This window comes from Lampris incognitus, chromosome 10 (genome assembly GCF_029633865.1).
Source record: "Lampris incognitus isolate fLamInc1 chromosome 10, fLamInc1.hap2, whole genome shotgun sequence".
Lineage (NCBI taxonomy): Eukaryota > Metazoa > Chordata > Actinopteri > Lampriformes > Lampridae > Lampris > Lampris incognitus.
Genome location: NC_079220.1, coordinates 8,144,096 through 8,170,402, shown reverse-complemented (window position 1 = coordinate 8,170,402; position 26,307 = coordinate 8,144,096). Strand labels below are relative to the sequence as shown.

Below are 26,307 nucleotides of genomic sequence, written 5' to 3'. Positions count from 1 at the left end.
GTGCAGTGACCAGGACACATACCCACATCCAGCTTCCCACCCGCAGACACGGCCAGTTGTGTCTGTAGGGACGCCCGACCAAGCCGGAGGCAACACGGGGATTCGAACCGGAGATCCCTGTGTTGGTAGGCAACGGATTAGACCACCACGCCACCCGGACGCCCCAAGTTTATCTTAAATGAGAATCACGGCTGGTATGAGGAGTCACTACTTATTGATACACATGAAATACTCACAGGCACGAGTTTGCTAAATGACAATGAAATGCTAACAACAAGTACTACTACTGCTACCAAACACAAGTACTTTGGATCCTTTGTGTCGCAGAGATAAACGGTAGTTAGGTCTTAAACGTGAATATAAGGTGAATATTTGAATGTCCTGCTGAGTAACATAAACATAGTGAACCACAATGCAGTATAGTATTGTATAGTGTAGCATATTTGTGTAATAGCAGTAAAGTATGAGTATTACTATATTATTAGTAGTATGATAGTGGTATAGTACATTAGTATAATACTTTAGCATATTAGCATAATTTATAAGTATAATTAAAATTTAGGTATAATAATCATAATAATAGGAGTGCTTTTTAGTATATTATTGTATAATTGACCTGGCTACTACGTTCTCTTTGGGAAAATAAAGTTATTTTATCCAGTGGTGACTGGCCAGTACAGGGCGCCGCCCTTCAAATATCAAGAGATGAAAATCTACTTAAACATGTTACATATAATTTAGTTGTATAATGCAAATAATTATGACATAAAGGTGTTTTTCAGTCTGTGAGCGCCTGTCAGCCGCCAGTAAATATTGGTTCCAGGTGGCGTTTGGTTGGTTCCTGTCTGAATACATATACTTCCTGGGTGAGGGGCGCCGGCCGAACGACACCTTATATAAGCCCTCGAACTTGTGGCGAGCCAGGCGACCCGAGGCTGCCGTCTGATCGGTTTCTTCAGATTTTCCCCAGACGCTCCCACTTCTATTGGCAGCGAGTTGGTATTGCTCTAATGCGTTTTGATCTAATGTGATTGGACAATTCTTGCGGCTGTCAATCATGTCCACACCCACCACCACGACTGTCAATCATCCCCCGTCTACGAACCCCGATAAAATCTGTAGGCTACATTTGTGACTGTGTGGACATTAAAGCGGCTGTCGGGTGTGCTGCGCCAAGGTAAACTGGGCCCCCCCCCCCAAATTTTTTAGCACCAGCCGCCACTGATTTTATCCCATCTTTTCCCCCCCTTACGTCTCCTGACTGCACAAAATGCATGCACGCTACGCCCGGCGCTAAGCGCACAAGAATGCCGCTCGGACGCCCGCGAAACTCCGAACGGACCGTTGCGGCTGAACATCCTGTCGCCCTTAAACAAGGACTTCCTGAAGCGACAAAGGGCAGGAATCTCTAAAAGACAAAAAGCCACAAAAGGCGCATGACATCTAATTCTTTGGGCTCTAAGCACTTTTTTTTACTGAAACACCTCATCGTCAGTTCTCACACAGCTCCTGTTCTTATCACTTAGCCTTACACAGCTCTCCCATTGTTTCACGGCCATGACATCACCCGGTAGGTAAACACACACACACACACACACAACCACACACCGTGACTAAGGGAATGACCTCAGATATTCTGGGGGAGAGAGAGCGACCATAAAAACCTGGCTGTTAAATCACAATAACCTTGCATTCCTCTCGCCACGGCTCACTTGACAGATTGCTGGTCGGGCTCGGCGGAACTGCAGGTGCCGGCCGAGTTACCCGGGACGATTTGGGGGAGGGGGGAAAGACGCCGGAGACGGGCGAAACGAGTCACTCTGGACTCGGCCTCTCGGAAGAAGAGGACCTCGCGGGCGCGACGGAGGGGGCGCTCGAGCATGGGAGAAATTCACGTGTTTATCACAGGAAACCGGGAGAATGACATCTTTACCTCCCGCTTCCCTTTTTTCTCTCGGGTGTGTCTCTGGTGACAGCTTCCTCTGCTGCAGGAAACAGACTGCTGATCAGATCTGCTATTGGTCACTGGCTCTGTGCCAGACTAGAGATACCCCCCCTCCCCCCCCCATAACACTCTTACCAACCCTTGACCTATATAATACACCATCTGTATCTATCTATCTATGTGGAAGGGATGACAACGGTCTTCTGTGTGTCTGAAACGCAGTCGTAATGCACCGGCGGACAGTCTGTGTATGTGAAACGCTGACTTCCTGCTTTTCCAATAGGCTTCATCATGCGTACGAAAAATGCGAATGATAATTCTCGATACAGCTGTGCACCGAAGCGTTGTTATTTGCGTTTTCTTACACCGCTGTGAGTGGCAGGCGATAGTCGCACGCTGTCTGCTGCTGACGTCGAACCCGGACGCTTCTCGACGGTGTTTCAGAGACGTGCAGAAGACTGCTCAGCACTATGGCCGCCAACGGAGTGTTGTTTATACAGAGGGAAAATGTTGAAAGTTGTGATTCCCCCCCCCCCTTTAAACAGAAATGAGTCGCAGATGAAATGGTACCGCTGTATCACCATCATCGGTGGTCACTCGGGGTCAAGTATGACCGTCCTCCCTCTGGGTCCTCAGGTGGGCGTTGAGGTCGATCCTGGAGCCGCATAATGGGAGGACGCCTGCTTTTTACATGGAGCGGCTGATGCGCCTGCAGCCACCACACGGTCCTTGGAATTTATTTTAGGATTTTATTTACGGCTGTAAATAAAGCTGGGACGAGACCCTTGATCAGCGTCATCAGTTTTGAGTGTCATGGCGTGAGACAGACGCGCAGAATGAGCCATTGAGGGTTTTATTTTCTTCCTCTAAGCAGGGCTGGGCACTAATTCAATATTACCGCTTATCGTTTTTCATAAATGATTGTATTGGGATCAGATTCGGATACTGTAATATGACGGCACAAACCATTTTTGTCGTCTGAATTAACGACAATGACAATTTCTTACATAAAGTTTCTCACAAAATGGGGTCTGAAATCAAACAATACTCCCTGTATTATTTGAAAACTAGTTTTGGTTTGATATTTCATTTTATATTAACAAGTAGTTGAATGTGATGAACCGCAGTTGGATTCTTAAATGGGGTATTTTTTATATCTGTGCAGATATGATATATATAGTATATATATATATATATATCAATTTTATGTAAAATTCCCTTTGATCATCATGATAATAATAATAATAATTATCGCGATATTGACATTTTCCATGTTGCCCAGCACTAGTTTGAGGATCTTCTTATAACACTAAGGTCCAATCTCAGGCTCAGGGGACAAAATATTGTTTCGGCGAGGACTCATAACAATATAGACCTACTTCCTTCTTCCTTCCCTCACTTCCTCTAACTGTTAGCTGTGGTGTGACGGTGAACAAGCCCCGGTGAAGCCTTATAACCTCTAACAAGTGCGTAGCATAGGAAACTGCCGTACTTCTAGACCGGGATCGTCTTAACCGGGCTTATTAAAATGGTTATATAGGGATCATTTTGTGATGTGCATGTGCACCACTTTCCCAGTGTGTGTGAAACCCACATGGCTGCAATTAAGCAATTATTATTAAAAAAAAAAGCCTTGCACAGATCTGATTCCTGGTGTTTCTCATCAAATCAAAGATTCTGCTGTTGTTACTGGACAGAAACAGCTGCACTCTTGGGCGGCAAGATTTGTTCTGTTTGTATTCCAGTGGAAAACACGGCCCGCTCGCTATCTCGCAGGCCTTTCCTGAATGGGAGTTTCCATCGGGTTATTGTTTTTCCTCTCTTGTCTGCAGTGTGCTTACTGAAAACAGAAACTAGGGTTCACGCAGCCACCGTGTCCTGGTTCACATGTTGTCCAAATGACAATTTTTTGGGGGGGGGGGATTTTCCCCCCTTTTTCCCCCCAGTTGTACTTGGCCCATTACCCTTTTTTCCCCCCCAAGCCGTCCCGGTCGCTTCTCCACCCCCCTCTGCCGATCCGGGGAGGGCTGCAGACTACCACATGCCTCCTCCAATAAATGTGGAGTCGCCAATTGTGTCTGTAGGGACGCCTGACCAAGCCGGAAGTAACACAGGGATTCGAACCGGCGAGCCCCTTGTTGGTAGGCACTGGAAATAGACTGCTACGCCACCCGGATGCCCCCAAAAGATGAATTTTTGCCTTTAAACCAACATGATCGACCTCCAAAATGACCAAACAGACAGTTTGGAACAGTCGAACAGCCGATTGGGTCTGCAGGAAATGACCCATAATGCTCACTGGCTCATAGGTTGTAAAGGGAGCGGTCATTTCCCCTCATTAACTGTCATGGTGGATGACTATTAAGGAGTGGCAAGTGTAGCTACAGAAATTAAGTGTACGGTCAAGGTTAAGTGGTGATTAAGTTCAGTATCAAGATTAGGAAGTTAAGGGTTTGATAGTGGCTAAGTTTAGGGTTAGGGTTAGGTAATGTTGGCTCAGTCGGTCTAATCATGTGGTTTCTGAGAGAATGTCTCTGGAGTAGATGTCAGTTTCACGTTTGCCCAGCAGAACACTTCCTTCTTTAACCAGTAGGAGTGCTCAAGCATTGGAAACGCTATTTTTCAGCTGCTTTCGGAGACCTGCAAAGTCGAGCTGACCTGCACAAAGCTTGTGCACATTAGTGTACGTGAGGTATCTTGACGTGTGTGTGTGTGTGTGTGTGTGTGTGTTGAGTGTATATGCAATGTGTGTGTTAAAAAAAAGGCCATTCTACTGAGCCAACCTTGGTCAGGTAGTAGACGGACTGCTGGAAAGCAAACATGATGACTTCCTCTAGGACCGTCATGGCTTCCTCACAGGCTGTCCGGGTGGAGAGCATCTCGGAGTCCAACAGGCCTACCAGACAACACAGAAAACACACGTATAAACTACACCCCGAAATGTCCGTACTAAAAATAGACATAAAAACCATTACAGCATTTTCTGATGGTTTTAATGGTTCTACTGAGAATCGTAATGGTCGTTGATGGTATGTAATGGTCTGTATTGGTATTTCTAATGGAAACCATCAGCGCATGTTGTGCTGCATAGGGGACCATCAGGATCAGGTTAATGGTTTCTCATGAAAACCATTAAAACCACTGGATCCTTGTCCCAAAAACATACTAAACCCTGATGTTTTTGATGGTGTCCTCTATTGGAAACCATCAATATTCTTCTAATGGTTCCTGATCTTTTCTTCAGCCGGTGGGTCATATGCTACCAGTAGATACCAGGGAGTTCAGTTCATTCGGTATCTTCAAACGACGGCTTAAAACACATCTTTTTAAACGTTTGCTTTTTTTTTTACTACAGCTTTTCATCGTTTTACCTTCGCACTAGATTACTTTAAACTTTGTAAATATTGTACGCATCCCAATTTCTCCTTCGGGAATCAAACTCATGGAGTTGCAGACTCAGTTTTGATTTTGCGCTTGTTTTAATCCATCTGCTTCTTTCTAATGTAAAGCAAAGCAAGGCAAGTTCATCTTTATAGCACGTTTATGTTCGTTATCATCATCATTATGATGTGAGACAGGAGCCTACCTTCCCTGTCCTGGTCCTGTCTCCACGGTAACAGCTGAGGCACCTCATGTTGGATGAAGTGCAGCAGTTCAATGGCGTTGGCCATCCACAGCACCAGCGGCTGCAGACCGGGGATCAGCTCCTCCATGCTGAGCAGGTGAAGCTGCTCGGCCTCCGGCGGCTGTCCATCACCGGGGCTCCTACAGATTGGGGACAATTATGGCTGGGCCAACAATCGATTTTATCTCAAGATATGGATTTTTTTTCCCATATTGACAATTTTGTGCAATATCCCACGGCTACGGGCATTGTTGGCCCATGCAACTGGCCTCTCGTGTGTTAATGCTTAATTAAACCACTGCATGCACACTGTTGTTTTGGGCCAGATGTCTCATTTCAGATCAAGAAATACAAAATTTATGAGATTTTTTTTTGTCTTGAATAATTTCAGCCTATGTGACATGCCATGCAAAGCATCCAAATGCTTTGCACCGTATGCTAGCTATATGGTAAAGCAGTTATCTCAGCCCCGCGGGATGAAACCCAACATGTTTCCTCAACAAACCTTCTACATTGATGAAATATAGTACATAGAAAAACCACACTCCCTTATAAACATATTTTGTAACGACAAAAATAAATGATCTAATCAAATTCCTTGTATGCATAAGCACACTTGGCCGATAAAGTTGATTCTGATTCTATGTATTTTTTTGTAAATGATGATGCCGAAAATATATAATAGAGGACCTCTGCAGCACAATGGGATCATTTCCACCTCGTTTTCCCAGCGCCAATAATGAAATGATTGCCAATAATGATAATAAAAATAGAATAAAACATAATAAAATAACAATAAAAATAATAACGATAATAATTAATATAGTAAAATATAATAATAAATAAAATATAATAAAAATAATGCCAATACTGACAATTACAATTTAATCTATAAATTATAATTTAATTATATTACAATATTTAATTTATAATTAAATTATAATGAATTTAATTTTAATTACATTATAATTAATTCTAATCAATTTTAATTAAGTTATAATTTAATTTATAAATTATAATTTGACTATAATAATTGTTTATTACATTATGACGACGTCTGAATTTCATCCCGATACAATACTATTGAAAGACAATAAAAAGGAAAATATTATCGCCCAGCCCTACTTAACACTTGTGTTGTCCACACATTCTGTATACCGCCCTTGACTTAAGGGTCATTTATGACCCGCCTTCATTAAACCTCTAAATTTAAGCAACTTAATTTAATTTTAACCCCCAAATCTATTTTGCACGAAGGAACAACCTGTCATTCATCACAAACTGTGTGACTACCTGGGTTTTCCCTCTTCACAGTGCAGATAGACTGCATTTAATCAGTGGACACCCCTCATTTTTATTACAACACACCTGTCATACTTGTTTTCTTTACTAAAGTAGATGTTTATTATTACTATTATTGCTTAAGGTACTGCATAGGTGTAAAAATTAACTTTTTAGCAAGAGACATCACTTGTTTAGCCTAAGAAAGCAGTAGAAATGTGCAGAAAGCAGTTTTTGTCTTAGGGTCAGTAACCCTAGTGGTGTACAGCTTTCACGGAAATATGAACAAACACAATTGTTCCCTTTTTCTAATGTTGGGGTCACTCTAGGAAAAGTTATCAAATTCCGGGTTGAAAAAAAGATCATTTCGAGTCTTTTCCTCCGCTGCGAAACCCTGTTATGGGTCAGTTTTTGACCCAGACACACCAGAAGGGCTAACCATTTATTTCCATTATTCATGAATCCCCATTTACAGCTAATCGTTATAAATCACGACCAAAATGTGAAAGCACACACTGGTATATTGTGCTGTATACTCTATCTCATGAGGTCTACCGCGCCAGGAGCTGCGTTTTAAACATTTCAGTCGACACCTTTTGGTGAGAAGCACTGAGACGCACAGTCATGTGCATCATCCCATGTGAGAGGAAGGAAAAGACCAAAAAAAACAACATCTGGTGATAATTCACCCATCCGTCGACCCATCTGACTTCTCCTCAAAGCTCCGAAGGTCCACAAAGGTTCATGTGGGTTTTTTCTACCGTTTAATGCAGACTTCTAAAAAGAAGAAAATGCTTTGATTGTGCGACCGTGTGCGAGGGCTCCGAGTCGCAGCTCATTCCACTTTAATAACTTTACGCAACGCGAAACTCTTATCCCGTTATACTGTATTTTCCTCCGGTTACATTCATTCTAATTGGATAACCAACTTTGAAGTGGGTACTGTGATCTCGACTCTTTCCCCGCCGGTTTTCTTTCTTTGTTCATGTCCTGCAGACATGCTGTGTGTGGGCAATCTCAATCTCAACATGTCAGTACGGCTGGTTCTGTTTTCCCACCGGGTCGGGCAGAACGTGGAAGTGAAATCGAGCCTTGTCGCGTTTAGACGGCAGAGCCGGCGGTGTCAGGTGTCATATGTAATCAGTGGCTCGTTGGTTTTTCACAGATAATTGTCGTGCGTTTGTGGGACGTGCTGAAAACGGCTGCGGTCGGAGAGGCTGTACTCACATTTCTGGCTGGAGAGCGGCGAGTGCTTTTGTCTTCTCCTGCAGGGGAGGACACAGATAAGGAAAATATCCATTTCAGACCCGGCAAACCTCGGCCTCCCTACACGAATGAAATTCAGCTCCGATGACACCTTCGATTACATTCCTTTCTGTTTGGGGATTATGATGTCGAGCACACGGATAACCACCTGGTTTATTCGAGATCCCCCGGCACAAAAGATGACCCTTACGGTCTTCCGGGCTCATGCGTGAACCCGGGCCGGGGTCAACATTCCTGGAAAAGTTGTATCAGAAATTAATCGGCTCGGTGTCCGGGTAGCGCGGCATTCTATTCCGTTGCCTACCAACACGGGGATCGCCGGTTCGAATCCCCGTGTTACCTCCGGCTTGGTCGGGCGTCCCTACAGACACAATTAGCCGTGTCTGTGGGTGTGTGTCCTGGTCGCTGCACCAGCGCCTCCTCTGGTCGGTCGGGGCGCCTGTTCGAGGGGAGGGGGAACTGGGGGGAATAGCGTGAGCCTTCCATGCGCTACGTCCCCCTGGAGAAACTCCTCACTGTCAGGTGAAAAGAAGTGGCTGGCGACGCCACATGTTTCGGAGGAGGCATGTGGTAGTCTGCAGCCCTTCCTGGATCGGCAGAGGGGGCGGAGCAGCGACCAACACGGCTCGGAAAAGTGGGGTAATTGACTGGGTACAATTGGGGAGAAAAAAAGGGGGGAAATCCAAAAAAAAAAAAAGAAAAAGAAAGAGACACTGTTATGTTATATGTGAACAAATCTCTTCTCATCTCATCTCATCAGCCGCTTCTCCGGGGTCGGGTCGCGGTGGCAGCAAGCTAAGTAGGGCACTCCAGACGTCCCTCTCCTCAGCAACGCCCTCCAGCTCCTCCTGGGGGATCCCAAGGCGGTTCCCAGGCCAGATCGGACGTGTAGTCCCTCCAGCGAGTTCTGGGTCTACCCCGGGGTCTCCTCCCAGTTGGCCGTGCCCGGGAAGCCTCCAAAGGGAGGCGCCCAGGAGGCATCCTAATCAGATGCCCAAACCACCTCAACTGGCTCCTTTCGACATGAAGGAGCAGCGGCTCTACTCCGAGCTCCCTCCAGATGTCCGAGCTCCTCACCCTATCTCCAAGGCTGAGCCCAGACACCCTACAGAGGAAACTCATTTCAGCCGCTTGTATCTACGATCTCACCCTTTCGGTCACTACCCCAGAGCTCATGACCATATCGGTGGTATGTGAACAAGTGATATCCAGTAATCTTGTGGACTGAAGCTGTTAAATGCGAAGAGGGAAAACTAGAAACGGTGCCGAGAGAGTCCTTTCTGCAATGTTAGAAATGCATCACACGTCAAGTATAACAAAATCATACGCATTTTAATGCAAAGGATTAGTTAGACTCATTGTGTTGTAATTGTTTTTCTCCTCCCACGGTTTTACATATGCTGTCTTTGTAATTTGGTTGTTGTGTGCTCTTTGATTCACCTGCCCAGGGCCTAGGATGAGAATTGGGCTATCTAGCAACTGTACATCTCTGCACGATGCACCAGACTTCTTGGGAGTCTATTTTTTTGTTAAGGCTGCACAATACTGAAATTTTGCCAATATCCATCCATCCATATATCCATCCTTCCAGTAAGCTGACCAATATATTGTGCAGCCCCAGCTTTTACTGTACGTGGTCCCAGTTAAATAAACTTGGAAATAAATGCATGAATAAATGTGAAAAGAGGAGATACTCACCCACATGATGAGCTGGATCTGGTTGGCTATTTGGAGCAGCAGCTTTCTGAAGTGTGCCAGCTGGAAGGCGGAGGCTGAGTGCTGGATGCAGAGGCTGAGCAGGAAAGCGGGTGTCAACTTGGGTTCATTCCCGCTTGGGTCCAACAGGACCAGGATCTCCTGCAGGACCTGCTCCTCCTGCTCCAGCTCATAGCTAAGTAAGGCCTCAGAGCCTTCCAGGTCCCTCCAACGGGGCGGGGTGGGCTTTCTGGGGACCCTTTTCACGGATAGGGCGGTGCCACATGACAGACAGGAGGACGGCACCTTGGCATCATGGCTTGGGCAAAGCCTGGCCATCCACGGTGGGGTCTGCGGGGTCCCTGGCATGCTGGTAGGGTCTTTGAACATGAACAAGTAGTGTTTTCCCAAGCCCACTAAGTCCCCCGGACACAGTTCGACTTCCTCCTTCAAGAGGAAGCCATTTCTGGTGACCGGAGCACCGTGGAGAGGCTTCAGCATCGTCAGTGTCTGTTTGGCCTCCCCCGTGGAAGTGAGGTTGGTAGAGTCTAGACGTCGGACGCAGCAGTGTTGAGGCAACACATCGGGAGCGAAGAGGAGGATGTCGACCTTTAGTCTCTCCTCGTCCTCTCCGTTGCAGTGCTCCCGGCAGCAGCCAAAGATGGTGGTGGTCCCGCTCATTAAGTAAATGACAAAATCCTGCAGGGGACAGAGATCGGGTGTGGTCACGACGTGGGAGGAGAGGAACACAGTGATGTTTGTCAATCTTAATTTCATTTACAAGGATGGCTCATTTTTCTGCTCCTTGCTGTAGTAGAAACCAGTTGCTAGTATCATTATCTTCAGTAAGATGTCGCTGTGCTTAAAGCTCACATCTGGAATTTTTCTCCATTAATAGTGAATTTATCCACCTGGATCGTGGCGTTAGGCTACCTAACACTAACTAACCATGGCTGAAGACACTCTGCATATTATGCTGTTGAAATTCTTGACTGGGTAGGACGAACACGGGTGCAACGGCAAACCTGTTCCTACTCAAACAGGGAGAAGGATCGAAATGGGATTAGCTGTTGGACAGCTAATCTACCATTCCTACAGTCAACACCACTGTAGAACAGTGTTCCCATATAGTCTGATGCAGTTTGCAATACATTAGACCGCCCGTGTTTTGGTCCGAGGGTCCACTTTTACAAGGGCGGGAACTGTTTACTGCCGAGCTGATGGCACACCAGCCGCAATGGCTGCTACACCTGGTTTGTAGTTTTTGCCGCCAGAGGGAGGGACAGACTGGGGGAAATCACAGAGTTCAGCTTTAACTTTAACGTTGCCGTGACTCCCACGTTAAGTACCCTCTCGGGCAATCATTTAAGTTTCAACCGATCCGCAGCCGCTTTAACCGGGAGCGGTTTATCATCCCCAAGTATTTTATTTTTGTTTCCAGCCTTCCATCCAGCTGCCTGCATTTGTTTTAACGTCAGTCAGCTTGCAGCGTGTAGGATGCAACCGGGCTCTTCTTATGTAATGCTTTGGAGATGAGCGCGCAGTATCTCCGAGGTATTTCGGGGGCAGCCAACGCCCGGGATCAGTCGGCACCGGCACAACCTGTGCCAGCAGTGTGAGAGACAGGAATGGAAGGGCTTAAGCATGTGTGTCTGTGACCTTTATAAACATTACCTTAAGACTATTAGTCGGGTCATGATACAGGATCATCTCTGTAGTTAATCAGATAGCCAGCGAGCCTGGGACGCCCGTGAGAGGCCGTTTGAGGGTAGTGCGACAGGTAACAGTGCAAAGGTGTGCAAAGAGTACTGCATTCTGGGTTATCCCACACGAAATGACCGGGCTGGACGGTCTCCGAAACCACTGCTGGTCATGTCTAACAGTCCACATTAGGGATTACCTCTAATACCCACTCGTATGGTGCTGCAGCAACGTCATCAGCAAATGCTAGCAAACAGCACAACAGGAAATGTGCTTTCAACTCATCTGAAATTAGCCACGAGTCAAACTGGGCTTCAGATATCATGGTCTTAGTTAAGGCTTTGAGCCAGATTTTTGTTTTATTTGTTTATTTTATTAATTGGTAATAAGGTCGATAGCCTACCCGGCCTTAAACATCTTTTAAAGGGATGCAGTGTTTTTAGATGCATTCAGCGAACACTGAAGCCATGTGGGCATTTCTTCCCCCCCACGTATGGACACTTTAAAACTCGAGATGATCGTCATTTTGCATTTTCGCCGTTCAGTTAGTTCCTCATTTCTAGATTTTTACCCTAAAATTTGCATAAATTCTCCGAGACAATTTCATTGCAAAAAATTATACGGCAAATAACTGTCAGAATTATGGCCGATAAAAAAAAGTGGTACGTTTTGAGCGTGTGTGATTAAAAGTATGAAACGCACATCTATAATTTCCTTTTTTTTTTTTTTTTTAAATCTCAAGAAAGGAAACCTGACCGAATTAGTTTTGGAATCTTTTTGCGCCACAAAAAAAAATACAGAAGAGTAATAAAGGCTGGACAACTCCACCATATAGCCAGCGTGGCCTGCGTACATGTCTGCTAATGATCTGACGATGTTCGAATATTGACATGAACCAACAAATGCCGCCACACTAACACGGCCAAGCGTCAGCTCTTCGCCGCACAGATCCGAAGATAGGAAGAGCTCATGTGGAAAAACAACCAAGACGCGACACAACTCTTATCCGAAACGACAACAAAAGCCCTCTCGGGTCTTGTTACACGGCCGTTGTTGCACCGTGTGACCGTCGTGTTTGTTTGGCTTGGCTTCGAGTTTACCTATTGTTAGAAGTGAAGCGGCCAAGTAAGGCCAGCTACAGTACTTCAACCCGCAGCATCCTGCACACTCAGCAGTCCCCCCATGACCGGGTGGTGGAGGGGGGGGGTGGGGGCGAGAGAGAGAGAGAGAGCAAGAGAGAGAGAGAGGAAGAGAGAATCGGTGTTTCCTGTTCTCGAGAACAGGGCTGGGCTCCGGCCGGCTGCAGGCTGGTTTAACGCGGGAGAAGAAGAAGAAGAAGAAGAAGAAGCAGCAGCAGCTCTGTATGTAAACAAGCTGTTCGTGCGGCAGTTCAAACCCCACAGCGAGTGACACACACCGCTGGAGAACGAGGCGTGGCGCATCCCATCACAAGGCGCCGTCGCTCCCGTCGGCGCAGTAAACGGCGTGATTACAGTGCCACGTCTGCGCGAGTTCCCGCCGGGTTTGTTTACGCTCTAAGAATAGGCCCCCCGAGTCGTCCGTCGTCGCCCGGCAGTAAATCCTCCGTCACTGCGTGCCTTTAATCAGCGTATTGTCCCCTTTTTTTGCCCGCGAGCTCTGAGACGCCCGCCCTCCGACTACAAACGGCGGGCGGACTCGTCCTCGTCCTCTCATCGGGACGTGCTGAGAGACGGCTCGTCCCTGTGAGAAGTCTGAGCTTTCTTTTGCAAACCCTTAACACCCCGGGTCGGCCTCTCTCAACATGGGGGCAGCGGAGGAGGGTCGCCTGTTACCGCCACGGCGCCCCAGTTCTCCAGAGGACCCCTTCATAGTGAATGAGAGATGAATTGCCCCCCCCCCCTTTTTCTCCCCAACTGTACTTGGCCAATTACCCCACTCTTCCGAGCCGTCCCGGTCGCTGCTCCACCCCCCTCTGCCGATCCAGGGAGGGCTGCAGACTACCACATGCCTCCTCCCATACACGTGGAGTCGCCAGCCGCTTCTTTTCACCTGACAGTGAGGGTAGCATGTGGGAGGATCACGCTATTCCCCCCAGTTCCCCCCCCCCCCCCAACAGGCGCCCCCGACCGACCAGAGGAGGCGCTAGTGCAGCAACCAGGACACATACCCACATCCGGCTTCCCACCCGCAGACACGGCCAGTTGTGTCTGTAGGGACGCCCGACCAAGCCGGAGGCAACACGGGGATTCGAACCGGCGAGTCCCGTGTTGGTAGGCAACGGCATAGACCGCTACGCTACCCGGACGCCCCCCCCCCCAAACTCACCAGTTTTTAATAACAGAATGCACGAACTGCATAATTTATTGCCACAGAAAACGGCACAGGAATGCGCAAAGAAGAAGTGTGGGCAAAACCACGGGGGTAGTTAATAGTTCGGGCACGGTCCCAAGATTTCTCAAACCGTGTTTCTCGGGAGCTTTTTCCCCGGTAGTTCTCACCCTGATCAGCTTCCTGATAACACACACACACACACACACACACAGGGCCTGTTACAGCATCGGGGACCGGGGCCGAGGAGGGCTGACTGTGGGATTTTCTCCTGCAGGCTCTTAAGCAGATCAGTCAGTCAAACACTCTCCTGGGTGATGAAATGTACTTATGTCCTGGCGTCTCTGATAAGCTTGTTTTTACCTCCTGCTCGCAGCCCCGCCAAGACACACTTCCAGGCCCCTGTCAGCGGACCTGACAGCCAAACCAGTTACAGCAGCCTTTCTGGACGAGAGGCCGTTTCACAACCGAACACAACTCGAAAGAATCCCGCTATAACTTCAGACACACACGTAAAGGGAAACGACACTAATTTTACTACATGATCCGTCCATCCGTCTGATATCTGTATAGGTTGTAGGGAGGAGACTCCATCGGCGGCCGTAATGCTGATTAGTCTTCCGAGCGTCTCTGAAACGCCGCTTAAATGGTGTTGGCCGGCGACATCACAGGCGCACAATGCACGCATGTGAAAACTAGAATCCGAACTACTTCACTTCCTTGTTTGCTGCTAACTTCGGTGGGCTGCTTTACATAAGAAAACAGCTGTTGCAGCGAACGCCACCGACTACTAAAGACGACGATTCACAGGTTGTCCGCCAATGACGTCACGACTCGGGTGGCGTTTCGGAGAGCTTTGGGGACGCACGAATGACACTAGTTTAATTGATAACCCCCCCCCAAAAACCAGCAAACACAACGGGGCCGGGTGGTTTCCGACTGACCTGTCTGTGGCTGTAGCCCTGCAGCAGCAGGAAGTACGGGAAGTCGAACGGCGGGTGGATGGAGTACTGGGTGGTGTTGTCATCGCTGCTCTCCGTCTCCTCCTTCTCCATGCCCAGGCGGAGGACCTCCTTGTCGGCCTCGGCCTCGGGGTCCTCCCGCAGCAGGCTCTGCTGGACCCGGACGGCCTCTTTGCTCATGGCCGACAGGTCCATCTCGCTCAGGCTCCTCCACACCCCCAGCCCGTCCGTGTCCTCGCCGCCGTCATCCACAAACAGCGAGGTCACTCTGGAGCGGTTCTTCTGCAGCTTGCGCGCCTGGGCATTGATGCCTGGACGGAAAAAGAGACAGAAAGAGAGAGAGAGAGAGAGAGAGAGAGGGAGAGAGAGAGAGAGAGAGGGAATGGAGAGCTGTTGGTAAGGATGCATCGGAGCAGAACAAGGCTTATTTTAATTGACGGGTATCGGCCGTGTTACAGCTGATCAACACGTCAACAACAACACACAGCGAGCGGCTAAGACGTCCGCGGTGGTGAATGTCTTTAAGCCAGAAAAGAAAAGCATTGTAATATTATCATCGTTATCATCGTTTTGTTTTGCTTTTTTTTGTCCCGTTTGGGTTTATTTTTATCCTGCTTTTGTATTGCTGGGACCTTTATTTTGTGGATCACATTATCTTTCTTTTTTTTTTTTGTTGATGTGATAGTTTATAGTTTATTTTATTCAGATTCTCTGTCTCAATTCAATTCAATTCAGTTCAGTGATGCTTTATTAGCATGACTGCATTAATTACAATGTTGCCAAAGCAGGTGACAGGGGAGCAGGTCAACAGAGCCCCAAACAAACAAACAAAAAGGAAATTAAAATAAATGGAAAAAGGAATAAAAAAAGGAAAAGGTCTCTCTCCGTCTCTCTTTCTCTGTCTCTCGCTCCCTCCGTCTGTGTGTGTGTGTGTGTGTGTGTGTCTGTCTGTCTCACTCTGTCTGCCTCTGTGTGTGTGTGTCTCGGTCTCTCTCTGTCTGTTTGTTTCTCTGTCAGTCTCTCTCTCTCTCTCTCTGTCAGTCTGTCTGTTTCTCTCGGTCTGTCTGTCTGTCTGTTTCTCTCTCTCTGTCTGTCTGTCTGTTTCTCTCTCTCTGTCTGTCTGTCTGTCTCTCTCTGTCTGTCTGTTTCTCTCTCTCTGTCTGTCTGTCTGTTTCTCTCTGTCTGTCTCTCTCTCTCTGTCTGTCTCTCTCTGTCTGTCTGTCTGTTTCTCTCGGTCTGTCTGTCTGTCTGTTTCTCTCTCTCTGTCTGTCTGTCTGTCTCTCTCTGTCTGTCTGTTTCTCTCTCTCTGTCTGTCTGTCTGTTTCTCTCTGTCTGTCTCTCTCTCTCTGTCTGTTTCTCTCTGTCTGTCTGTCTGTCTGTCTGTCTGTTTCTCTCTGTCTGTCTCTCTCTCTCTGTCTGTTTCTCTCTGTCTGTCTGTCTTTGTCTGTCCGTCTGTCTGTCTGTCTATCTCTCTCTGTCTGTCTGTCTGTCTGTCTGTCTCTCTCTGTCTGTTTCTCTCTCTCTCTCTCTCTGTCTGTCTGTCTGTCTGTCTGTCTCTCTGTCTGTCTGTCTCTCTCTCTCTGTCTGTCTGTCTGTCTCTCTCTGTCTCTCTGTCTGTCTGTCTCTCTCTCTCTGTCTGTCTCTCTCTCTCTCTCTATCTGTCTGTCTGTCTCTCTCTGTGTCTCAGCGGACTGCGGCGGCGACGTGTGGTTTCAGGTTTTGTATCTTAACAATAGACGCTGTTTTGAGTGTGGCCGCTTTACAGCGACAGAAAAGGAAAACAAACTTTTAACAGGAAGAGTCTCGGGTAGCATCAAGTCCAGGCCTCTTTAACAGCAAGCGGGAAATCCTTTCCAAACTCGACAGACCGATTACTGAAGATGGAGAGACGGAGTCTGTGGCGCGCAAACGGTGCAGAACGCTTTCAGAATAAAATGTCTGGTGGAGGCAGGGGGTGGCGTATGTTGTCTTATACACGGGGCTGGGCCAGATTGTCAGTACCGACTATCACAATATTTTGGACTGAATACCTCGATAGCAACAATGTGCTGATATTATTGAGGATGCCCGTTTGTGCTTTCATGAGACATCTGCACACAAGAAAGTGTTGATAAATGATCATGAGCGGCGTGGAGGCGACGACCGAGCAGGTGGAGACATCCACCGCTGCTCCCACTCAGCTAAAACAGTCAAGTAAGCCCAGAAAATTGTCTCGCTTGACTTTAACTCCAGCTTTTAAGGCCAAGCAACACAGCGTTTACGCTACACCGCCATATCACCACGACCAGAATCCCACCCCACATGCAGTCTCGCATCACAAGGTCGATATCAAATCCAATCAGAATCACCCAACACAAGAAAAACACGGGGTCCAAACACCCAGCGGAGCCTCCCAACATAACGGTCCACCGCATTGGCGCGGACTCAAACCCAACACGGCCACAGGAAGGGGAGGAAATGTGGAGGGAAAGTGAGGGGCGGTCGCCCCTATCGGGTATCAACAGCCGCTCCGTCTGGCTGACGTAACGCAAACACCGTCCGCCTCATTTGGAGGCCGCTAAGCGCCGTGGAACGGCCAGAGACCCGGGCTTCGCACGTCCGGCCCTCTGCAGCCCCTTATCAACAGCGGGTACGGGGCGTTCTTTAGTGTTGTTGTTGGCTTAACTGTGACATGGTGGGGGGGGGGGGTGGAGCTACAGGGCGGCTCACTTCCCTCCTCTCGTCAACCAAACCGCCCCGGCCCCCCCCCCCCCCCCCCCGGTCAGAGAGCGGCAAGAGGTGCGAGGGATGGAGCAGAAACGGGAGAGGGAGCCCATGGGAACCGCAGCAAACGTGCACCAAAGTCAACAGGAGCCAAACAGTGGCCCTTTTGAGCAGGAAGCCGGGCCCGGCAGAAAGGAAAACAAAGACCAGCGAGACGCAGGGCCCTCTGAAAAGCCATCACCATCATTTTTTCCCCACATTCCCAGTTTTTTCGGTTCTTTTTAACCCATTTTGCCCTGTATAAAAGTGTGTGTCATCAACAACGATGACAAGAGCAACAGCGAAACGGCATTTTGAGTTCCTTATAACCAAAGTGCTTTTGCCTCAACGACAACCTGAAACAGCGCTCCGGCCTTTTTTCTTTTTTTTGCTTCCCTAGTGTGACCCTTTTCCAAGCACAACAGGATACAGAGACGGGGGCGACGCGTAGGGAGGGATGTGCTCCGATTGGCCGGCGCGAAACACTTGATGTTACTGGTTGGAATGCGGCTCGGACTGTCGTTTGGACGCGATGATGCAATCGCGAAAACTTGGCCGTTTCAGAGGAAGGTGTGGCGAGCTAAAAGTGATGCAAAATAAGCAACAAAAAAAAAAAAAACTGGAATTTTTGCGAGTTTTTTTTTTTGGCCCAAGTTGTTGAATAGGTGCAGGACACGACTGAGGAAATGAGCTAACGGGGTAAAAAAAAGTCCATTTTCATTTCACTTTGGTGTGAAGAGATTTAGATTTAAAGTGCCTTGTCACGTCCTGTCGATGGTTTGCTGGCAACACCTGCAGAACAGCCGTTGTGCTGACTCGTAAAAGTCGACCGAATGATGTTCTGTACTGAATTTAGACATTAATGCTGCATTTATGAGGTTTTACTGACGTGTGCACGCTGTGAGCCACACACTTCACGTGCACAAAGACACAAAAGCACGGCAGGGTTGCTATGAGGGAGCGCAACAGAGGAACTCAGGACAATTAAACTCCTACTGTATTCACACTTTTTGTAAAAATCTCCCCCCAAATCTCCCTAAATCTTGCATACTCTGTTGCACAGTTCCATTGACTGGTGGACTGACATCGATCAGGCCCGATGGAGAAGAGCTGGCCAGCGCCTGGATGCTTCTCCGGGTCCTGACGGGGACCTCGCAGCCGAGCAAAGATAAGAGAAGTGTCGGCTCTGACCTCCTTCATCCCTCCCCGCAGCTTTTGTTTCCTCGTCACCTTTCTTGGGGCCTTTCGGTCTCCCCTCCTCTGGCTGATGATAAGCTGAACAATGAGGGCTATTACCCTACCATAACAGACAAAGATAAAAGTGGCCGAACAACAGGGACCGAATGACTGATTGTCCAGGCGTAAATATTTTAGGGGTGCCAACTCGCATCTGTTCTTGCATGACGTCCATTTCGAGGGTCAGATGGGTGCACGTGAAAAGACGGTGGACTCCTGCATCGTCAACTTAAAGGAATAGTTGTGACTCGCAGCTCGTGCCGTACCATAGGTAGGTTTCATTTTCACCGTGAACCATCCTTGGCATTGTACGGGACACAGAGCTCCAGCTTGTCATCTACAGTCCAACACAGTCGGTGGAGGACAAATCCACTCCGACCTAACTGAGCCAGCATGATGCAACAGCAGTCCATCACAGTCGAGTGGTCAGTTCAAACATTAACAGTAGCTTTCATCGCTAAATTCCCTCTCAGCTAGAGTGAGCTTTGCTACGCCGTGGTGAGGTGACTCCTGCTGGTGCTGCAGGAAGTCAAACGGCAGGAAAGACCCCGTAACCGACTGCAGAAAAGCTGCAAATTTCAAAAATGACCCCTCGCATTTGCTATGATAACCTGCTGTAGCACCACGCTAGCTTCGGCGGAACCCTGGAGTGCTTTTTTTTCCCTTCTCCTTTTTGAATTCTTCCACCCTTTTCTCCCCAGTTGTATTCTGAGCTGCCCCGGTCGCTGCTCCACCCCCCTCTGCCCATCCGGGGAGGTGCTGCAGACCACCACATGCCTCCTCCGGTACATGTGGAGTCGCCAGCCGCTTCTTTTCACCTGACAGTGAGGAGTTTCACCAGGGGGACGTAGCGCGTGGGAGGATCACGCTATTCCCCCCAGTTCCTCTTCCCCCAACTGACCAGAGGAGGCGCTAGTGCAGCGACCAGGACACATACCCACACCCGGCTTCCCACCCGCAGACACGGCCATCTGTGTCAGTAGGGACGCCTGACCAAGCCGGGAGTGACACGGGGATTCGAACAGGGATCCTCGAGTTGGTAGGCAACGTAATAGACCACTATACTACCCGGACACCTGGAGTGCTCCCCCCCCCCCCACACTAAACGAGGATTGTGGGAACTTGTCCTCCATAAACTGCATTGACCTGTAGACGACAAGCTGGAGCTCCGTGTCCAGTACAACGCAAAAGGATGGTTCACAGTGAAAATGAGACCTGCCTATGGACTACCTGCGAGGTGAGCATAAAATAAAGATAGACTTCAAAAACATTCAAACTACTACTTTTAACATCCCTCTACCAAAGGGGGAACCCTCCTGAGGCCCAGTAACAGATATTCAGACATATCAGCTCAGCTGCACCAGCATACCTGCTGTGATTGTGTCCGCGTCCTTGGCACTTTGCTCCTCTATACTGGCTCTCCTCTGGATTTCAAAACGCCGGGAAAAGCCCTCCTTCGGTTTCCAGAGGGACTGCAAAACCAGAGGCTTTTCGTTGTCGCCCACCACCCGGAAACACTCCCTTTTCCACTGGTGGTCCGCGCCAATCTGACCGATCACATCGCACAGGACATAGTTGTCGGAGTCTTCTTTTTCCAGACAGTACCTGTGCAACAACATTAGAGATTAGACTCAGTCAAGGGGACAGAATAAAATAATAAACACCAGCAAAAAAACAACACAAGTAAATATCAAATTAGAGCTGGGCATTAGCGTTTATTGTCACTTAAAGAGACTGTGTTGGGGGGGAAATTTGGATAGCGTCATATCGTGATGCACAATGTTGTCATCCTTGTTAATGATATCAGGAATCTATTCCCGAAACATTTCTCACAAAATGAGGTCTGAAATATCTGAGGGAGTGTTATGTGAAAACTAGTTTTGGATTGATATTATACTTTACATTACCAAAAAGTTCAGCTAAGCTGGATTCTTTAACACGGTATTTTTGTGTATGTAACCACATATTGGGATATATATAACGTCGATATCATGCAAAGTTCCCTCTAGTGATCATGCTAATATTTCCATATCATCCACCGCTATATATAGCAAGTGCTGGTGAATAGGGAGGCTTCCTCACGGATAAATCTCATGTTTCATCTGCAAAGTGCACAAATCCAAAGGACACACCAACCTCTCCAGGGCTTCCTTCACCAGCTCCTTGGCGCTGGACCGAGAGGTGGCCAGGACGCTCTTGTAGTTGGTCCCATGGCAGATGTCACTGCCAAATATCTTGAGGATGCCGGGGGCAGACATTTGACTGGACAGTTCGGCGGGGTCGTCTCTCGCCTGGAGGTCCCCCGCCATGTATCTATCACTGGGGCCGTGGTGTCCCCCGTCCCGCAGGTTGGGGCTGCGGTTGAAAACGGTAGATAATCGGTTGTTGTGTCGGCGGATTTTGCTCTTGGCTGGCTGCCTGACACCCACGCTCTCTGCTGAACGGATGGTGTTGTCTGAGTTGTTGGACCTGCCAGAGGGCAAGAGAGAGGGAATAAATCAGAGGAGGGGCTGTGCCAGCAAACCTTACAGAAGCCTGCACGTACTATCATGATGCAGACGGAGACAAAAAAGATCGTACATAAAAGATAGATAGATAGACAGAGACAGATAGAGATAGATAGATAGATAGATAGAGACAGATAGATAGATAGATAGATATTTTTAAAATTTTGATAGACAGTTGACAGACACATGCATGAACCTATAGAAAGTCTGACAAACACATGAATAAATGGACAAATAGATGGATGGACAGAGACAGACAGACAGATAGAGCGAGAGATAGAGATAGAGACACATAGAGACATACTTTTAAATTTTGAGACAGTTGACAGACATGCATGAACCTATAGGACGTCTAACAAACACATGAATAAATGGACAAATAGATGGACAGACAGATAGAGAGATAGAGACAGATATAGTTTTTTTTTTAATTTTGATAGACAGTTATGCATGAACCTATAGAAAGTCTGACAAACACGTGAGTAAATGGACAAGTAGATGGATGGACAGACAGAGATAGAGAGAGAGAGATAGAGATACATAGAGACAGATATATTTTTAAAATTTTGATAGATAGTTGACAGACACATGCATGAACCTATAGAAAGTCTGACAAACACGTGAATAAATGGACAAATAGATGGACGGACAGACAGACGAGATGGATAGATAGATAGATAGATAGATAGATAGATAGATAGATAGATAGATAGATAGATAGATAGATAGATAGATAGATAGACAGATATAGATAGACAGACAGATAGATAGATAGATAGATATAGATAGACAGATGGATAGACAGACAGACAGATAGATAGATAGATATAGATAGACAGATGGATAGACAGACAGACAGATAGATAGATAGATATAGATAGACAGATGGATAGACAGACAGACAGATAGAGAGATAGACAGACAGACAGACAGACAGACAGACAGATAGTGGTAGAACTAGGATGACTTACTGTAGCGAACCATTGCTGGGTTTCCTCCCCAGCTTGGCGAGCCGTTTTTTGGGGGAGCGGATCAGCAAACCCACGGGGAAGTTCAGGGCTTGTTTCGGCGCGTGACCGCTTCTCTCTTCTGAAATCATCGCGAGGGACTTTTTGTTTTTATTGGGGGGGGGGAAGAGAAAACCACCGGGGACCCGAGCGGACGACCACGGGAGTCACTCCATGGTCTTTATTCCTCGCGGCTGTCGCGCGCAGGGGCAACTGGCTCTCTGACGCGTCTCTGTCGAACCGACAAAGGCGCGCGAGACCTCCAAACTTTATTCCCAAGGAAAACTCGGAGCGCCCGCCCGGTGCAGCCTGTGCACTCGCGGTCCGGCCCCGGCTGAGTCCTACCGAGTCCGCGTCCTCATCCGCGCGTGGAGAAGTTAAGGAGGAGGCGACACGTGAAGGACTACATGGTGCAGGATCCAAGCAGCCGAGGGAAAGTGAAGGGAACTCCGGACCGGCGCTTCAGGTTAAACTTCCAGACTTCCAGCTCCCTGGAAAACCACATCCACGCCGCGCTGCAAACAAACGCCACCGACACCCATCGCGACCGTCGCCTCTCCGTCCGTCACGCAAGGCTCTCCCAAGTGGACTGGAGGAGGAGTCCGGTCCATAACAACCCGCCGGCCCCCGGAGTACACGTCCCTCTCCGGAATGCTGCCGACGCAAATGAAGGCGGCCGCTCGCGCCGAGCGGGGCTACTACTACGGTGACGTCACTCGCCGCTGTGCCCGCGCATGCGCCGTGTCTGTGTGTGTGTGGGGGGGGGGGACGGAGAGGCGAGAGACCAATTTCACTCAAGTCACGGTCGGTTTTATTTGTGTAGCCCAACATCACACGTTATGAATTTGCCTCAAGCGGCTTTACAGCAACACAACATCCTGTCCCGAGACCCTCGCATGGAGTAAGGAACGACTCCCTAATACCCCTTTAACAGGGAGGAAAACTAGGAAGAAAGCTCAGGGAGAGCAACGGAGGAGGGATCCCCCCCCTCCCCAAGACGCACAACGTGCAATAATGGATGTTGTGTGTACACAATCTACCCCAGTGGTTCTCAACCTTTTCGGGGTCCTGGACCCCCTGCGTATTTTTAATCTACCCTGAGGACCCCTCCACCTGATCTTGGGGGAGGGGGGTTGCAATTTGATAGAAACAGTAGAAACTTTAAATTGCATTATAGCATTTATTCACTCTTTGGGGCAAAAATAAGAGCTTTCAGTTGTAACTTAGATATAGTTAACAAAACAGAATATGTATTCAGTAACTTTCAGATATATGTAACAACACAGAATTCTTATGCAGTAACTTTCAGATATATGTAACAACACAGAATATGTATTCAGTAACTTTCAGATATATGTAACAAAACAGAATATGTATTCAGTAACTTTCAGATATATGTAACAAAACAGAATATGTATTCAGTAACTTTCAGATATATGTAACAAAACAGAATATGTATTCAGTAACTTTCAGATATATGTAACAACACAGAATTCTTATGCAGTAACTTTCAGATATATGTAACAACACAGAATATGTATTCAGTAACTTTCAGATATATGTAACAACACAGAATTCTTATGCAGTAACTTTCAGATATATGTAACAGAACAGAATATGTATTCAGTAACTTTCAGATATATGTAACAAAACAGAATATGTATTCAGTAACTTTCAGATATATGTAACAAAACAGAATATGTATTCAGTAACTTTCAGATATATGTAACAAAACAGAATATGTATTCAGTAACTTTCAGATATATGTAACAACACAGAATATGTATTCAGTAACTTTCAGATATATGTAACAAAACAGAATATGTATTCAGTAACTTTCAGATATATGTAACAAAACAGAATATGTATTCAGTAACTTTCAGATATATGTAACAAAACAGAATATGTATTCAGTAACTTTCAGATATATGTAACAAAACAGAATATGTATTCAGTAACTTTCAGATATATGTAACAACAGAATTTTTATGCAGTAACTTTTAACAATGCAAACGGGAGCGAGATCTCTTATTAAAATACAACAAATTACACTTGTGAAACAGATGTAATTAGAGAAAAAAGTCCTGTTACCCTTTATAGTTTAGGTAGATGAAGGTCTCAGTCACATTTGAGTAAAATAATCCTATTTCTATAAATGTCACAGGATCTTTTTTTTAAAAGATATTTTATTTTTACGGACCCCTTGCAATTACACCACGGACCACTAGGGGTCCGCGGACCCCCGGTTGAGAAACACTGATCTACACAACACAACGCTGAAAGAGGGTAAACAGAATTATAGTTGAATTATAAAATGTATGAAGAATGTGATGAGGGGGATGCCAAGCAGCTCCCAGCTGTGTTCTCATTTTACTGAAACTCTCCACGAAACTTTATAAGGTGGGTGGTACAAATTGGGGAAGGCCTGGTTGCTTAATTACCTTACAGGTTCTCTGTCCCAAACGAAGCCAGAGAAACTGACGACCACATCTCCAAATCCGGGGGAATTGGTGACTGTTGATCTGGAGTGACGTCATGTCAGCTTTATTCCTGTGTGTAGCCCACCAGTATCACAACTAACACGTGTGTCTCAGGGGGCTTCACAGCAACACAACAGCCCGTCCTCTCTCACCTTTTATTTTGTGTGCAAACGTTTCCAAGATTTTTGCAATATATATTTTTTTTAAATACTGCGATAACAGAACATTTTGGTTTATATTTGAACAGATTTTATTTTGAAAAAAAATTTTTTTTTCATTGCAAAATTTTTACACACAAGTGTACATTTTGAAGAATTTTACTTTTCTTTTTAAGTCACCAAAACCTCCCGATAGTAACAAGTGCGCCTCCCTGTGAGGTATTTTGCCGAAACTTCTTCGTGCCAGTTAACATTTTATCCTGTTCTTCTTCCTGTCGTGGCTTCATTTTCTTCTTCCCCATTCGGCTGTGCTTGTTTAAAGGAAGTGATGCGTCTGACTTGTTAGATTTGTTCCTTTCCATTGTAACAGAGAAGAGCACATATAAAAAGTCAGACACGCAAAAATAAAAAAATAAAAAATGAGGGGCTGAGGTGAGTGGTGTTACAACACTATCCAAGGCTGTCAGACGCCGAAAGTAATGGATTACAACTACTCTCGTTACAATACTTGAGTCAAATTTACCCTGTAACGATACTTTGAGTATAGTAAAATCACTGTACTTCTACTTTGAGTTGATTTATAATACAGTATTTCACTTTACTTTTTCCCCCCTTTTAATAATAATTGTAGAGTAAATAAACGTGACTTAAGAGGTGACTGCTGGCTAAATGAACGTTTGTTTGAGTAACTCCCAGGTGTTCGTGGCGTTTTAGGAGATGTACAGCGCCAAATCAAAGCTGATTGGTTGATCCAGGTGGTTTCCGGTGCTATAAGCTTCGTCAACTAAAGACTATTTCCATATGTTTACAGCTACACCTGAGTTTGTTTGCAGACATGGAAAACACCAAGGCGCCTGGCAACGTGATTTTTTTTTTCGACGAGAAACCCGTTAACTCTCGCGTGAGTACGTTTCTCTTGATCAATATCTCTACTTGTACTCGAGTAAGTGATCACACTAAAGTAGAAATACTTTTCCTGCAGGAGTACTCTTCAGTGCTCTTTCCACCTCTGGGGGCTATAAACGGCACGGGGAAGATGAAAAACTCCCCCAACTAAACGACCAGGAAACTGCGTCCTCTCCTTTATCGTCGCTCTCCATCGTTTCTATTTCGCTCCAAACTGGCACGAACGGTGGCGCGCACGCGGCGGGTAACCTTAAACCGAGTAGACGAGGTGCGGCTATTTCAGGAGACGCGGTCTGTAATTTGGCCGCAGAGCCCTAAACCCTCCGTTTCCACACCGCCCCCAACGCCACACGTGCGTCTGTATGTCAAGAGCGCCATCTGGTGGTCATAAAGTGGAAGGTCGCGCTGTCAGTCACTGTTATCTTGTCATACCTGCGTTAGACCTTTAAAAAAAGGGCCAGGAGATGCCAGAGGTCACCCCCTCCC

The 26,307-nt window shown here is 47.0% G+C and overlaps 1 protein-coding gene across 4 annotated transcripts in view; it reads right to left on the bottom strand.

Annotated features, from left to right (window-relative positions):
* radil2a (Ras association and DIL domains 2a) overlaps positions 1-22,979 on the bottom strand; it is a 48,064-nt gene extending 25,085 nt beyond the window's left edge. For 2 of the 4 annotated variants that reach the window (XM_056287573.1, XM_056287574.1), the window contains exons 1-8: positions 22,242-22,977; positions 20,900-21,232; positions 20,133-20,368; positions 14,768-15,096; positions 9,816-10,511; positions 8,079-8,116; positions 5,532-5,710; positions 4,729-4,841 (exon numbers count right to left, since the gene is read on the bottom strand). In XM_056287573.1, the coding sequence (XP_056143548.1) occupies positions 4,729-4,841; positions 5,532-5,710; positions 8,079-8,116; positions 9,816-10,511; positions 14,768-15,096; positions 20,133-20,368; positions 20,900-21,232; positions 22,242-22,369 (2,052 nt within the window). In that variant the 5' untranslated portion in view covers positions 22,370-22,977. Of the gene's footprint in view, positions 1-4,728; positions 4,842-5,531; positions 5,711-8,078; positions 8,117-9,815; positions 10,512-14,767; positions 15,097-20,132; positions 20,369-20,899; positions 21,233-22,241 lie in introns of all 4 variants that reach the window. The other 2 variants (XM_056287575.1, XM_056287576.1) reach the window with 2 other exon arrangements.
* Between the last annotated feature and the right edge of the window lie 3,328 nt (positions 22,980-26,307).